This window comes from Melanotaenia boesemani, chromosome 3, assembly GCF_017639745.1.
Source record: "Melanotaenia boesemani isolate fMelBoe1 chromosome 3, fMelBoe1.pri, whole genome shotgun sequence".
Classification (NCBI taxonomy): Eukaryota; Metazoa; Chordata; class Actinopteri; order Atheriniformes; family Melanotaeniidae; genus Melanotaenia; species Melanotaenia boesemani.
The window spans coordinates 9,966,965-9,981,212 of NC_055684.1; the positions used below are offsets into that span (position 1 = coordinate 9,966,965).

The window sequence follows — 14,248 nt, forward strand, 5'->3', positions numbered from 1 at the left end:
AACATTGTTTCCTCGTTGAAACACCGGAAGCTGTTATATGACCTGATTTGAGTCATTTCTCACAGCTTTCACTCTGCTTCATGCTGCTGGCACGGCTCTTTATTTAGTCAGCTTGTACAACATAACAATAAAGATTTTTATTTTTCCTGAGTAGCATGAAGAAACCATTTTACAATAAATTTCTCCAGTTTCTTTTTCCAGTTTCTCTGTAATGTTCGTTTTCCTGCAGGATGTTTGAGGAGGAACAATCTGGACTTTACAGTAGCTGTTCTGTGGGAGTCCAGCACCTTTGCTCACTTAGAGGAAATTCAGGTATTCACATCAGGTCAGCGGTACTTAGCAAGCTGCTGATGAGTCTGATTTATGCTTTCACCAACATGAATGCAGACCATTTCAGGTTATTGATCCACTTGTTTAAGTATTCACACAGCTGCAGCTGAGACCTGATTACAAATAAATATCAAAGCAGGAGAAGTAAACAAAGATGCTACTCAAGCTAACGGCTTGGGGGTAACAGAGGGGTACAGTGGCTCTGAATTAGTGGAGATGGTTGTGGACCACGAGATGATAACATATCACAAGGCTGACATCAAAATGTGCCATAAAGAGACTTTTGAAAACACTGCAAGCTTTGTAGAATCAATCATGTAATGCCTCACCATTGTCCATTAATGGATGAGAGCTCAGCAGAAAAGTAAGAAATGTTGGTTTCAATGGAAAATAAATGAAGCATCAGTCAGGGATACTATAAAGTTACCAGAACAAACATACACCTCCCACTGATGTATAAGCAAAGGAGACCACTGAGAAGAACAATAGCAAACTCTAAAAATGTAAATGTCTTGATTTTAGTAAAACTGGATTATTTGATTATTTGTCTTGGAAATAACTTTGCCGTTGAGTTAGGGCTGGTTAGCGCGATATACCGGAAACACTCGATGTATCCGGAAAAGTTTTACATGTGATATATAAAATGTCCACGTCGGGAACATCGAGTACAAACTGACATGGCAGTGATTAAAGCGTCTACATCTTGATTTTCTTCGAAGTTCAGCTTTTCTTACTCACAGCAGACGGACGGCTCACTCCCCCACCCATCCAGAAAACTCTCTTGTGCACATGTGCGTTGTTGTTTCAGGGTAGACGGGAAAGAATCAGTGTGTGTGTGAATGAGTATGTGCTTCATAAACTAGAATAGTTCTTAAATAAATTACTTTTACTATTTATCCCTCTGTTTTATAGAAAGGCTGCACGATTTCCTTTGAGGTTTGGAGAATTGTAGTCACTTGTCACTCTGCAGGTGTGGATGGTAACTGCCTCCATCCATGTGCAAAGCTGGGACTTTATTAATAGAATTTTATGTGACCAGAGTTTTTTTTTCTGCCAAATTACCTCTGACTCCAGCCATTTGGATATTTCTTACCAGCAGGTTGAATCTTGATCCGTTGGTTATCTAATGGGCAGAGCTGCGGAGACCTTTCTCTCTCCAGAAACCACCTTCAGCCCTTACAACAGGACAGCAACATATTCCCATCCAGGTGGTAGATAACTTCTCTACCCTTCCTGTTTTTTCTAGAATTTCTGCAGCTCCTGACTAAAGCTGAGGTTTAAATCATCAACTTAATCTTTCAGCTGAACCCTGTTTTTACTACAGAGTTGTCATTGTAGCAAATGAAGCACCAATAACAAAATCTGGAGATACTTAAACTCTTCCACCTGGGGCACCTACTCATCCCTGACAGAGCAGCCAGTTCACACCTCTCTGGCACAGAACCATGGCCTTAGACTTGAAACCAATGCTCATCTTGACTGCAAACCACTTCAGTGTGCGCTGGAGGTCAGAGCATGAAGAAGCCAATAAAACCATGTCACCTACTAAAAACAGCGACATGATCCTGAACTCGCTGAACCAGACACCTTCCACCCCTTGGCTGCACTCAGAAATTCTGTCCATAAAAAATCTGAGCAGCCCTGGTAGAGTCCAAGTCCCCCACAAAACACCTCACTCTGCTCAACAGAAACTGAACGAGAGTCGGACCAAACCCTGCTGTCTGAACAGAGCTGCTCACGTCACACTGACTTAGCTAATTTTCCCACAGTTGTGCTCCCTGCTCTGATTACAGCAACACTCCTACATCCTGACTTGGATGACGGCTGGCTTTAAAGGGACATTGTGTAACATGTTTATGGTCCAAAATCGATGTCTGCATGTGCATTACAGTTGGTGTATTATGACCTCTGCTAATGATCTGACACATTCTTGTAAGCAAAGAATTTTAGATTTGTTCATACATATAACAAATAAGCCGGTAGGTAAGCGCCATGATGGTCTGCTATCTTGAAACTACAGCCACCAGCAGGGGACAAATAGCACCAATGTGTAATTCTGGCAAGCCAGCGTTTAGTGATTGCGACGCAGGAGAAGATAAACAAGAGAGGCTTACTACCCTGGCAAGTTGGAAAATCCTGTTAATCTGTTAATGACAAAAAATGCAGGACCATGCATAAGCAGCAGCAGCATGGGAGCCGTTTTCATCATTGCCAAGAAAGCTAAAATGGGGACTTAAAAGGCAGCTCGTCCAGACGATACAAAAAAGGAGGACCAACATCAAGCTAGCCTTTCCCAGGTGGAAGAAGCTCAAGAAGGAGAAAGATTTTAAAAGGAATGCTAAACTTGCCAGCTTTCTTCTAGACAAGAAAGTCAACGGTACTGCCTAGATTAGCCTAAAACTAACTTCTTTTATTCGGTTTTGTTAGAAAGTGTTGCTCGTTACCACGGGCAGCATAACAGTAATTTTTCAGTCAAGATCCATTCCCCCCCGAGAACCATTCTTCTTTCTAAACACAGAGGAACGATATCTGACAGTCTGATGGGATGCAGTTTGTAATTTTTATGAAATCACAAACCTCTTCACTTGAGTGAACCTTTCATGAACTATCGGATGAGATGCTTCCATCGGTGTTGTTGAGGCTTTTTGGCACACCGTGGCTACCGTTGTAGTAATACGTGTTTGAGAAAGTGAGGCGATAGAATGCACTATATGTTAAAATGGGTTTCAGGATTCCACCGTTAGATGGAAGTAATTCTTACACAATGTCCCTTCAGAGAATGACATTTGTTTTTATCCACATCCTGATGTAAATAATTATATCAGACGCTGGATTAATAAGTTGTTCATTTGTGTCTTTTATGTTGAGGTATTATTTGCTGATAAAGAAATTCATCCCTTTTTTCTCTTAAAGGCTGTAATATTCCAATAAAAAGGATTATAAAACCCTACTTAGAACTGCAGTGCATCACTAAAAAAATCTCCCATTGAATAGCTGGGTCCCTCAGTGTGTTGTACCTTCTCTTTCTATCTTTTCTTCACTTTTTTGTGTGCTGCTTTCTCTGCATTTGCATTCATTTTTTTCTTGAAAAGACAGGAAGGCAGAGAGGACAGCTATTCCACAGGGAGTGCCACACATACAGCTCCAAGTTTCACTGCAATTTTGAAGGCTTTTGTTAGCAATGAGAAGCTGAATGTGCAAACGCTAACATGAGTATGCCTTCAGATATCTGAGATACATTCTGAAAATAGATGGAAAGTATGTTTTAAGACATGTTAGTTTGTTCTTGGTGATCAGCACTAACAGAAGTTTGTTGGTGATTAAGAGGTGATTAAGCTGTTAAATACCCAGTGTTCCCACAGTTCAAACTTGTCAACTTTTCATGGATTATCTTGGTGCTGCGTTTCTTTCAGATCATGCTGCCGTTACAGAGATGCATGTGAGCTGCATTTCAAGTCTTGTCATGGATTAACAGGAGAGAAGAGGAGGGTGGATGACGGGTGATGGAGTCTTACCTCTTCACGTATTCTCTTCACGGTTTCTCCTTTCTGTAGAAAGACAGCAAAAACACAACAGACTTTCAAACATTCTTTTTGGAAGCTCTAAAAAATGCTACAGAGGAAATAGAAAACGCTTATTACAATTATGTATTAATTTATGTTGTACAGAATTAGGATTAGATGTATAATAGTGGGAATGTTTACAAGGATTATACATTTTATTGTGCTTCTTCGGTAATCCGGTTTCACAGGGTATGAAAACTACACTAAAGAAAATTCAGATCATGACAATCTCTTTTTTACTGCTTTTTTAGCAGACCGCCCAGCATGGACAGCAAAACCCCTACACATGGTCTAGAAGTCAGTGGACTGTTGAAACGAAATCAGAACATCCCCAGTCCAACCCGACCTTCTTCACTATCATATATCAGTACTCGTCACCAAGATCAGATAATAACTGTCTCTTTTTAACTGAAACCTGGCATGATACTGATGCTCCAGCTATCCTCACTGAGGCTTCTCTCCCAATTTTTTTTTTTTTTATTTTCAATCAGGGGAGGAAGAAGAGGGGGTGGAACTGCCTCAATTGCTCGAGGATCAATCTTAGCAAAAATATTGTTGTTAGATAATTACTCGTCGTTTGAATATCATGCGTTTGTTTTGAGCAACCTACCTATTTTATCTGTGACTGTTTATAGACCACCCAAGCCTCCCTCCTTCTTTATAAAAGTGTTTTTTAACTGTAATACACTCAAAATACAGTAAAATTTTAATGACTGATAATTTTTACCTACACATTGAGAACAGATCTGGTGCTCTTGCAGAGGAGTTTTTAAATCTTTTAAACTGTTTAGATTTCAGACATGTCACACAGCCTACTCACAACAGAGGACACACCCTGGACCTGGTCATAACCTGTGGTCTGTCTACTGGTTTACCCTTTGTTGTTGACCTGGCTGTGTCAGACCACTACTGTGTGTTTTTTAGCATCATCAGTTTTAGCCAACAGGAGGCCTCAGTGAGAACTGTTAGGAAACGATATATTACTTCTGAAGTGGCTGCAAATTTTATTGAAATTTTAAACCAAACTCCTGCTTAGATTTTACCTGCATCATGTGATTTTATTGTGGATCATTTTAACAGCAAGCTTAAGTCAGCTATTGATGCTGTAGCTCCACTCAAAACTAAAATAATAAAATCCAAATCCACACCACCATGGAAGAATGAGCAAATCAAAGAACTCAAAAGACATTGCAGGAGAGCAGAGAGGAATTGGAGGAAAACAAAATGAATCATTCATTTAGAAATTTTTAAGGAACCTACAATAAAACAGTTAAACAAACCAAAACACTTCATTTTTCCAATGTTATGACAGAAAACAAGAACGACCCCAAATTTCTTTTTAAAACAATAGATCTTTTAATAAACACAAAATTTAATAAGTCTTCCATTCCTGCATCAGGTGCTGTTTGCGAGGACTTTGCAGGCCACTTCAGAAGTAAAATCAATGTTATTAGATGCAGTCTTTTATCTCAACGACATTTAGATTTTAACAGACCTGAAGCTTTGCTTTTACCTGAGGAAACAATGGGGAGTTTTGTCCTGGTTGATGCAAAGTTGCTTGGTCGAGCTTTCTCCCAACTTAACACAACAACCTGCCTTTTAGACCCAATTCCCACATCGCTTTTAAAAACATTTTATGGTTTCTTTGAGCTTTTAGACGTGGTAAATTATTCTCTCCAGGTGTCTTCCCTGCTGCCTTTAAAACGGCAATGGTGAGGTCCCTTCTGACGTAGAGTAATTTAGATCTAGATATTCTTGATAATTACCGACCTGTATCCAACTTACCATTTTTAAGTAAAATTATTGAAAAACTTGTCTTTATGCAATTACATGAGTTTTTGCATAAACACGATAGTTTAGAAAAAAATCAATCGGACAAACCACAGTACTGAAACAGCCCTTTTAAAGATTGTTAATGACCTTAGATTTAACTTAGACTCACAGAAACTTTCTGTCCTGGTTCTACTGGATCTTAGTGTTGCCTTTGATACAGTTGATCACCAGATTTGACTAGACAGACTCCGAAGTCTGGCGGGCCTCTCAGGGTATTGTTCTTAAATGGTTTTACTCCTATCTCAGATCAAAAATTCTTTGTAAGTATGGGTACATGCTCCTCAAGAATCCATGAAGTCAAGTGTGGGGTTCCCCAGGGATCACTGGGTCCAATGCTTTTTATTTTGTACATTTTACTTCTTGGGGATTTCATCAGGAGACACGGCATTGATTTTCACAGCTATGCTGATGACACACAGCTTTACATCGCTGTGTCTCCTGATGAGCTGGAGCCAGTTAACGTCCTTTTAAACTGTCTTTTAGATATAAAGTCATGGATGGCAGAGAACTTCTTAAAGCTCAATCAGGACAAAACTGAAGTTTTAATTATCGGTCCTGATAACAAGACAGAGATAATTTTACCAAAACTACATAATTTCAATCCCTTTGCTCACTTAGAGGAAAAAGCTAGGTGTTCTTTTCAACTCTGAGCTGGATTTTACTCCACACATCAGAAATATAACAAAAACTGGATTTTATCATCTTAAAAACATCGCCAGAGTCCGCCCATTTCCGTCTCTTGCCAGCACGGAGGTGCTGATGCATGCTTTTATTTCTAGTAGATTAGATTACTGTAAATCCCTGCTCTCTGGTCTAACCAAAAAGTGCATTTCAAACCTACAGCTACATCAGCGCTCGGCGGTACAAGTTCTGACGAAGACCAAAAGGTGGGAACACATTACACCAGTTTTAAAACCGCTGCATTGGCTCCCCTTGTGTTTCAGGATTGATTTTAAAGTTCTTTTGGTAGTTTATAAATGTCTTAATGGTCTTGAGCCCTCTTATTTATCCGACTTGCATTTAAATTATGAACCCTCGCGGACCCTGAGGTCCTCTGGTACCGGTCTCGTAGTTGTTCCAAGGGTGAGGATCAAAGCATATGATGAGGCCTCTTTCCACTGTTGCGGTCCTCGTCTGTGGAATAACCTGCTAGAGATCCTCAGGGTTTACTCAGCTGTGTTTATTTATTTATTTTTTTTTTTTTTTTACTTTTATCTTATTATTTAGCTTATTGTTTCTTAAGGCTATTTAATCTTTGTTTCAACTCCGGTGTTTTAGTCATGGGGATCCTCCACGCTGGGGGTTTTGCCTGCTCAGTCTGGGGGCTCAGCTCAACTCATCCTTAATTACGCAGCACATTAAGCCTTGTCTTTAAACCAAACAGAGTTTCTGTGTCCCAAACACAAACCAGCTGGTTCCAGAAAAGACAAGTCTCATAACTAAAGCCCTTTTTCCACCTACTGATACGGAACAAGCTGGTTCAATTTTTCTATGAGTTTCCACAGGTAAAAGCTGGGAAGGATGCTAGAATATGCAATCTGAGATGTCCTCCTTTGAAAGTATTGTCACTTCCCATGCAAGCCAGCACAAATAACACCGTGGGAACAGCACTATGTTTAAGTATGCTGGTGACTTTTTTTTTGTTGTTTAAAGCCAAGAAGAAACAACACAATTTAGTGTTTCAGTGTTACGTTCTTCTTCATGATAACTCTGGGAAGGCGATGCACCGCTATTTCGTCATTCTATTACGTCATACTATTTCGTAGCTGATGGATCGATCACTATCCAGCTTCTATCCCTCCCACCACCAGGTAAGAGTAGTTGGATGTGGAAATGAACAGAGATCAGGCTTGATCTTCCTCTCTACCCCTTGGTAAAGACAGGGAACAAAGGTTCTGCCTTCAATTGCGGTACTTCAAATTCTAACATTGACAACGAAACAGGACTCTGGAAACAGAATATTTTTTGTGGTCAGTGAGGAACAATGAAACTTTTAGGCCTAGTTATATGATGAGCTAAACCACCATCCAGCCCCTGGAGGATTTTGCAGCATTTTTTTTTTAGATTGTTTCTACTTAAAATGCCTGATTTTGCAGCAGCTTTTGTGAATATTTATTTTCTTTGATTTTTATCATCAGATCTGTCTGTTCTCTCCTCCATCATGGTGATTTGTCTTGTCTGTTTTTGCCTCTCAGACATTCTCTGGGGGTGTTTGTTGTAAAAAATAAATAAATAAATAAATAAAATAAATAAATAAAAAAGTTTGTTACTTCACAACTTTTGTTTAGTTTCAACCACAATGTTACAAAAACCTGCTACAAAACCTCCACTTTCGTGCAGAAGTCTGGGAAAGTGTAATGAACCGTTCATGATGGTGATTTTAGATGACAGAGTCTTCACCTTTCTCTTACACACATCTGCATGTCCATAATCAAAACAGGAAGTAAAACTAATGATGTATGTATATCAGGTAATGTGGAGTAGCGCATCGATTGGTCAAAGTTGCATTAAAGCTGTGATTGGACAAAATTGCAAAAATGTGCAGAATTCAGGAGGACTCGCTAAATTTGTGAAACTCCTGCAGTGACCAGAAATTAAAATGTTGTATTCTGCTATAACTTTTGAAGGGAGAAAATGTACCAGTCAGAACTCTGGCTGCAGAGTTCTGACTCAACTGGAGAATTTTATGTCACAAGACATGTTGCTTTATGATGCATCCTATATCACTGTCATCCTCTCTTTGGTTCACTAGATGGTGCATTTGCTTTCACGTTGCAAGTGATCCACAACAGGGCTTTCCTGCAAGTGAACTGAGACCCCCAGTTTTCAAGCTGACCCGAATTTGCTCCTTTCTATAGTAACCAATCCTTAATGAGAAAAAAATAATGTTTTTTAGTGTCACTTTGAGACAGATGTTCTGGATGCTCCCGGTAGGACCAGTTTCCTGGATCTGAGACAGGAACTTTAATGATGATTTTAGACACTGGCTCTGAACCAGAGCTGGAACCACTTTGGTGAAAAAACACCAGTGAGAGATATTGCTCTGATTGCCACTTCAGCACACCAAATGAGAAACTAAAGACCAACTGATGAAGGACCTGGTGGACCCACTTAGACTGGTGAGGATGCAGAAACCCTTGGATTTCCACTACAAGCCTCAACAAGCTCAACTCACCTCTGAACCTGGCTTTCTCATGTTCTGTCGTATTGATTTAGTTCTCAAAGCTTTATTTTCCCAACAGACAGTCTTCATCACCCCTCACCTAGGAGTGAGTAATGTGTGTAACATTGCTTCATGGTAATGTCCTGTGAGTGTAAAATACTGGAAAAATCCAGGTGAGAAATATGGATCAGTGATGCTTTGCGCCTACTAATAAACAGCCACCGGGACGCCCTGGAGCATCCTCATAGTGCTTTGGGCTGCGAATAGGTAAGATAGTCTGCCTCTGCAAGTTTGACACAGAAATCTATTTAACAAGTAGAAAACCTCTCAGAGACAAAGTCTCCCATGATAACAAACAGCAGAAATAAACTGTACATATTATGTTTGTCTCTCATTTCCAGCTGGGTGGAGCTCTGGAAGACTTTTCTTGCTGTCACACCAGTTTGTTTAAGCCTGATTGGATGTCTTCAGCATGCATCAGATCTGCTCTGCACCTGACAAGCTGCTTTAAAGCTGCAGGAAGCCCTGGAGAGCAACTCCTGCATTTGCAAATACAGACTGACAAAACCCAACTACAGCTCTGTTGCACAGTAATGAAACCTTTATGTCATCTTTATGTCACAGATTATGTTACACATTCAGGGTAAATCTACATATATAGTGAAGGAAATCAGCCCGAACGGTGGATTTGGGAACATTTATAGAGGCAGAAGTCATTATCACACCTCATTCTGCTGTAGTATTTGGAAAAATAATATTTTTCTTCCGACGTGGCTTTCAGCCCCTGAGATCTGCCCCTCAGAGAGCACAGATCAGAATGACATGGCCTGACTGGAAATTTTACACATTTTTAATGCACATTTCATGGCAGCCAGATGCCATCAGAGGAGGATCACACCAAACGTTAACTTGAGCTGCATGCAGTTTTAGAAAAAGCCAAAGGATGAAGATGGCTCAGATTGAATGAGTTTAAAGATGAGTTATTACAAATGTAATGTTCCATTTAATCAATTTTGCACTGATGCCATAATTTGTTCCAATGTTAAGGCGGTAAAGCCACTTCCCTGGAGAAATCTTTCTGGTATAACAGACACTTTAATTGGCTGACATACACAGTTTTCCTTACATTTTTTTCTCTTGGATGCACTGAACTGATACGTTCTTCACATTTGAATAAGGTTCACATGACAAATGCAGTAAAAGAAGCAAAAAAACGTACCTTTCCAATAATGCTTCCGACTTCCTGAAGAGAAAATACAAACAGGAAACATGAATCATGCACACAACAACAGATCTTCTACATGAGAAAAAAGCTCAAACTCACACTCTGTGTAATGATGAAGAATTTGATTTAAAATTGAAATAAAAATCAAATCAAAATGTGACATTGCTTTTCAGCCTTCAAATCCCAATTATTTAGGCTGTGTATTTATGTTGTGTAATATATCCATCAATGTGATATTTTCTTACAAAGCATTTTTTCGAGGGACAAAATATAAATACATTCACTGTCCTCTTTATCAGGTCCACCCCTGTGATTTCCTGTTAATATCGAATCAGCCAATCACATGGCAGCAATCCAATACATTTAGTCATGTAGACACGGTCAAGATGACTTGCTGAAGTTTAAACTGCGCATCAGGATGAAGATTCCTCCACATGACTGCTGTCCGATGACATTATGACTCTGATGTAGCAGGCAGATAAGCAGACAAGTGACTGTACACTTAGGCCCTGATCTATTAACGCTTTGCGTGTACTAAAACAGGTGCAGACGGCTTTGCTCCGCTAAAATTGGCCCAAGCTTATCTATCAAAGCCGCAAACATGGAACTGCGTCAGTTATCCTGGCAAAACTGCGCCGCTCTCCACTTTGCGTTTCTGAAGCTACTGCATATGCATTATGGGCGTTCCGGCCAGAAAGTGCACATTAGTGGGAGGAGACTATGCAAATAAATCTGGTTTGCGCAGCAGTGGGATTCATGTAGCCCGCAAATAGTTTGCGGTGTTTATGTTTGCTCTAAAAATAGCGTTTCTGAAAAGCAGGTGCTAATTGGCACAACAGTATACGCGCAATGGCTGCAGTAATAATTTTAAGGAGGAGGCACAGACACCATGAAAGGCGACTAAGATAATGCATTTTTTTCTATTATATTAATATATTTAGAATGCCAGAGAAGAGGATTGTGGAGACGATCCAGCGTTGCAATATTAGAATTGCTGGATAAGTTTAAAGACTTTATCATGCCTGTCTTTTATTATTATTATTATTATTATTATTATTATTATTATTATTATTATTTCTTTATAGCTTTTAAACCTTTATTATTTCTTATTTGTTCCTTGCATGTTTTTATATGTACAATACCTTGGTTCCTAAAGGTTGTTGTTAGTGTGCCTTATAAATAAGTTGAACTTGAATATGAAACTATATTGCAGCATTTCTGGTGACATTTAGATTTTTTTCCTCGACTTCCGCAATATTTTTATTTGTCTCCTTTATTTGTCTCAACTTCTATCGGATAAAAGTTAATTTTGCGTTTGCGGTTTCCTTGCTCTCCAGAACCTTACATGACAGAGCAAACAGCGCCGCTAAATCCTCATTTAAATACTGCTGTTTGCTCCGCAAATGATAACAGGAGCAGTCTTAATAGATCAGGCGCTAATCGTAGAAACATAACCAGAGCAAAACTGCGCAGCAAATGTTAAATAGCGCAGCAGTTTTGCCCTCGTCATAACTCAGCCCCTTAAAGAAGATGCAAAAAACATTATCAATAAATCATCTCCTCACATCTGTTCTGTAAATAACAAAAAAAAAAAAAAAAAAAAAAAAACTAAACAAATGCAAACCTTATAAGTTTGTTAACAACTGACAGTGATGTTAACTGCAAGCCTCAAACTGCTCCAACCATTGTTGCAGCCTAAGTTTCTCTGTTGGACATAAAAATTACTGACAGAATGATCACATTACATTCATATGTACATTTATTTAGCTGGTATATGATAATTAAATTCACTAATTTAATGGGTAGTTACAGAATTGGAGGGCCATTGACTGACAAACACTACCAGCTAGGGAACAAGGCTTTGATTCAGTCCTAAATTTAATATAAAAAAAAAATCAATAATAAATCTGATTTGGTGTGTGTATAAGAAGCAAACAAATAAATAAATAAATAATGAGGAAGAAAGGGGATTAAAGTGACTTTGAACATGGCATAGTTGTTGGTACCAGACAGGCTGCTTTGAGTATTTCAGAAACTGCTGATCTACTGGGATTTTCACACACAACCATCTCTAGAGTCAGAGGAGAATGGGCAGACTGGTTGGAGATGATAGAAAGACAACTGGAAATAATAAAAAAGCAAAATTTCCAACCAAAGTATGCAAAATATCATCTCTCAATGCACAACACGTTCCAACCTTGAAGCAGACGGACTACAGGAGCAGAAGACCACACTGAGTGCCACGGCTGTCAGCTAAGAACAATTCAGCTGACTCATTCATATGGTAAAGTCAGAGTTTGATGGAAACGACATAAACACATGGATCCATCCTGCCTTGTATTACTTATTCAGGCTGCTGGTGCAATAGTGTACCAACGTGGCATGGTTTAAACACCACTGCCTACCTGAGACCATGTCCACCCCTTTATGACTCCAGTGTTTTATCTTCTGATGGCTACTTTCAGCAGGATAATGCACCATGTCACAAAGCCCAAATCATCCCCAACTGCTTTCTAGAACATGACAATGAGTTCCTTGTACTTCAATGACCTCCACAGTCACCAGATCTCTATCCAGAGCAGCTTTGGATTGCTCGATGGTGCTCTATAGAGCAATCCATAATAAGCATGGACAATTCTCATCATGTGCAGCTTGTAAAAAACCTGCAACTGTGTGATGCTATCATGTCAATATGGAGCAAAATCTCTGAGAAATGTTTCCAACACCTTGTTGAAACTATGCCATTAAAATTTAAGGTAGTTCTTTAAAAAAAAGAAAAAAAAGGGTGTCCAGCTCGGTACTGGCAAGGTGGACCTGATAAAGTAGACAGTGGGTGTTCATAATAATGGCAATAATTAATGACATTATTCAGAAATTAGGGGGAAAAAACTGACTGAAAATACTATTTAATCCATCTGTCACTGTTTTGTTTCTTTCTTTTTATTTTTTTATTCATGGTAATTGTTGAAAACCAGGAGCTGTAAATCATGCACTGTTTGAAGAACCCCTTCTTTCTCACCTTTCCATGCATGAGGAGGCGCAGTGTGAGTGTGACCCCCATGGCGCCATCTCCAAACTCCTGTTCACAGCTCATGGTAGAGGTCTTGGTGTGGTGGGTGGAGGTGTGGGTGGACTCTGTCGCTGGGAGACGCATGAAGGTCCAAGGCCCCGAGGCGTAAGTAGCTGTCCAGAACACCACAGAGAACCCTTTAGGAGAAGCCGGAGAGGATCCCTTGGAGAGCTCTGGAGCTGTCAGAGGGATGGGGGGACTGCGGGTTCTGGGTCTGCTGGAACTGGAGTGGTGAGGCTGGAGGCAGGAGTGGGATTCACCCTCACTCCTGTTTCTGTTCTGTGTAGACAAGAGGAACAGAAGAAGGTTTAAAACATGTTATCTGGTTATAAACAGCTATAATTAGATCTAATGAGGGTAAAATCAACAAGAGCTCAGCTGATAACAAATCATTTCTAAATACCACAGAGGGAAACCTGTGTGTGGCTTCCCTCCTCATCTTATGATGTGTATCCATCATCAAATCAATCAAAATCTTCTTAAGAGACACGATAACCTGAAAGGAACCTGAATAAACATCTAAGTGAATGTTTTCTGTTGATTTTAGTAAAAGTGTATTGAACTATTCCACCATTATGTTTCCAAATAAAGGTTTATGGACTTAAAGTTGGAATTGCTCTGATCTCATGTTGGTTTCAGGTTAGAATGCTGCTTTTATTCACTCATCTACATAATGATCCAGAAGTTTAGTCATACGACTGCAGAAAATTTAGTCTGGAAATAAAGAAAAACTAACATGGGAACTTGTGATGTGTGTAAAGTCAGCATTACAATAGCTGGGAACTGTGTTGCATCGCACAATCCTATCAGCCGAGGAGAAAACAGCACACATCACACCTTCTGACGCAATCCAGACCAACTTCCAGCAGACACACAAAGTCTGAAGGGATTGCAGAGAAGATGCTCAGTTTTATCACAGTGTGGATAAAACCTTTCCATCTAGGAAAGGTTTACCAGACAACTGAGTTATAAAATTGATGTTTGGATGTTAAACATCAGCACAACTTAAATAATTAAGAAGGGGTTTAGCATAGTGGGGGTATTCTAGTGTTTACCAAGGTGGG

At 39.6% G+C, this 14,248-nt stretch overlaps 1 protein-coding gene across 1 annotated transcript in view; it reads right to left on the reverse strand.

Moving 5' to 3' along the window:
• pcbp4 (poly(rC) binding protein 4) overlaps window positions 1-14,248 on the reverse strand; it is a 205,350-nt gene that overhangs the window by 97,185 nt on the left and 93,917 nt on the right. The window contains exons 3-5 of the mRNA XM_041979989.1: window positions 13,134-13,463; window positions 10,109-10,132; window positions 3,846-3,878 (exon numbers count right to left, since the gene is read on the reverse strand). Coding sequence (XP_041835923.1) covers window positions 3,846-3,878; window positions 10,109-10,132; window positions 13,134-13,268 — 192 coding nt within the window. The 5' untranslated portion in view covers window positions 13,269-13,463. The remainder of the gene's footprint in view (window positions 1-3,845; window positions 3,879-10,108; window positions 10,133-13,133; window positions 13,464-14,248) is intronic.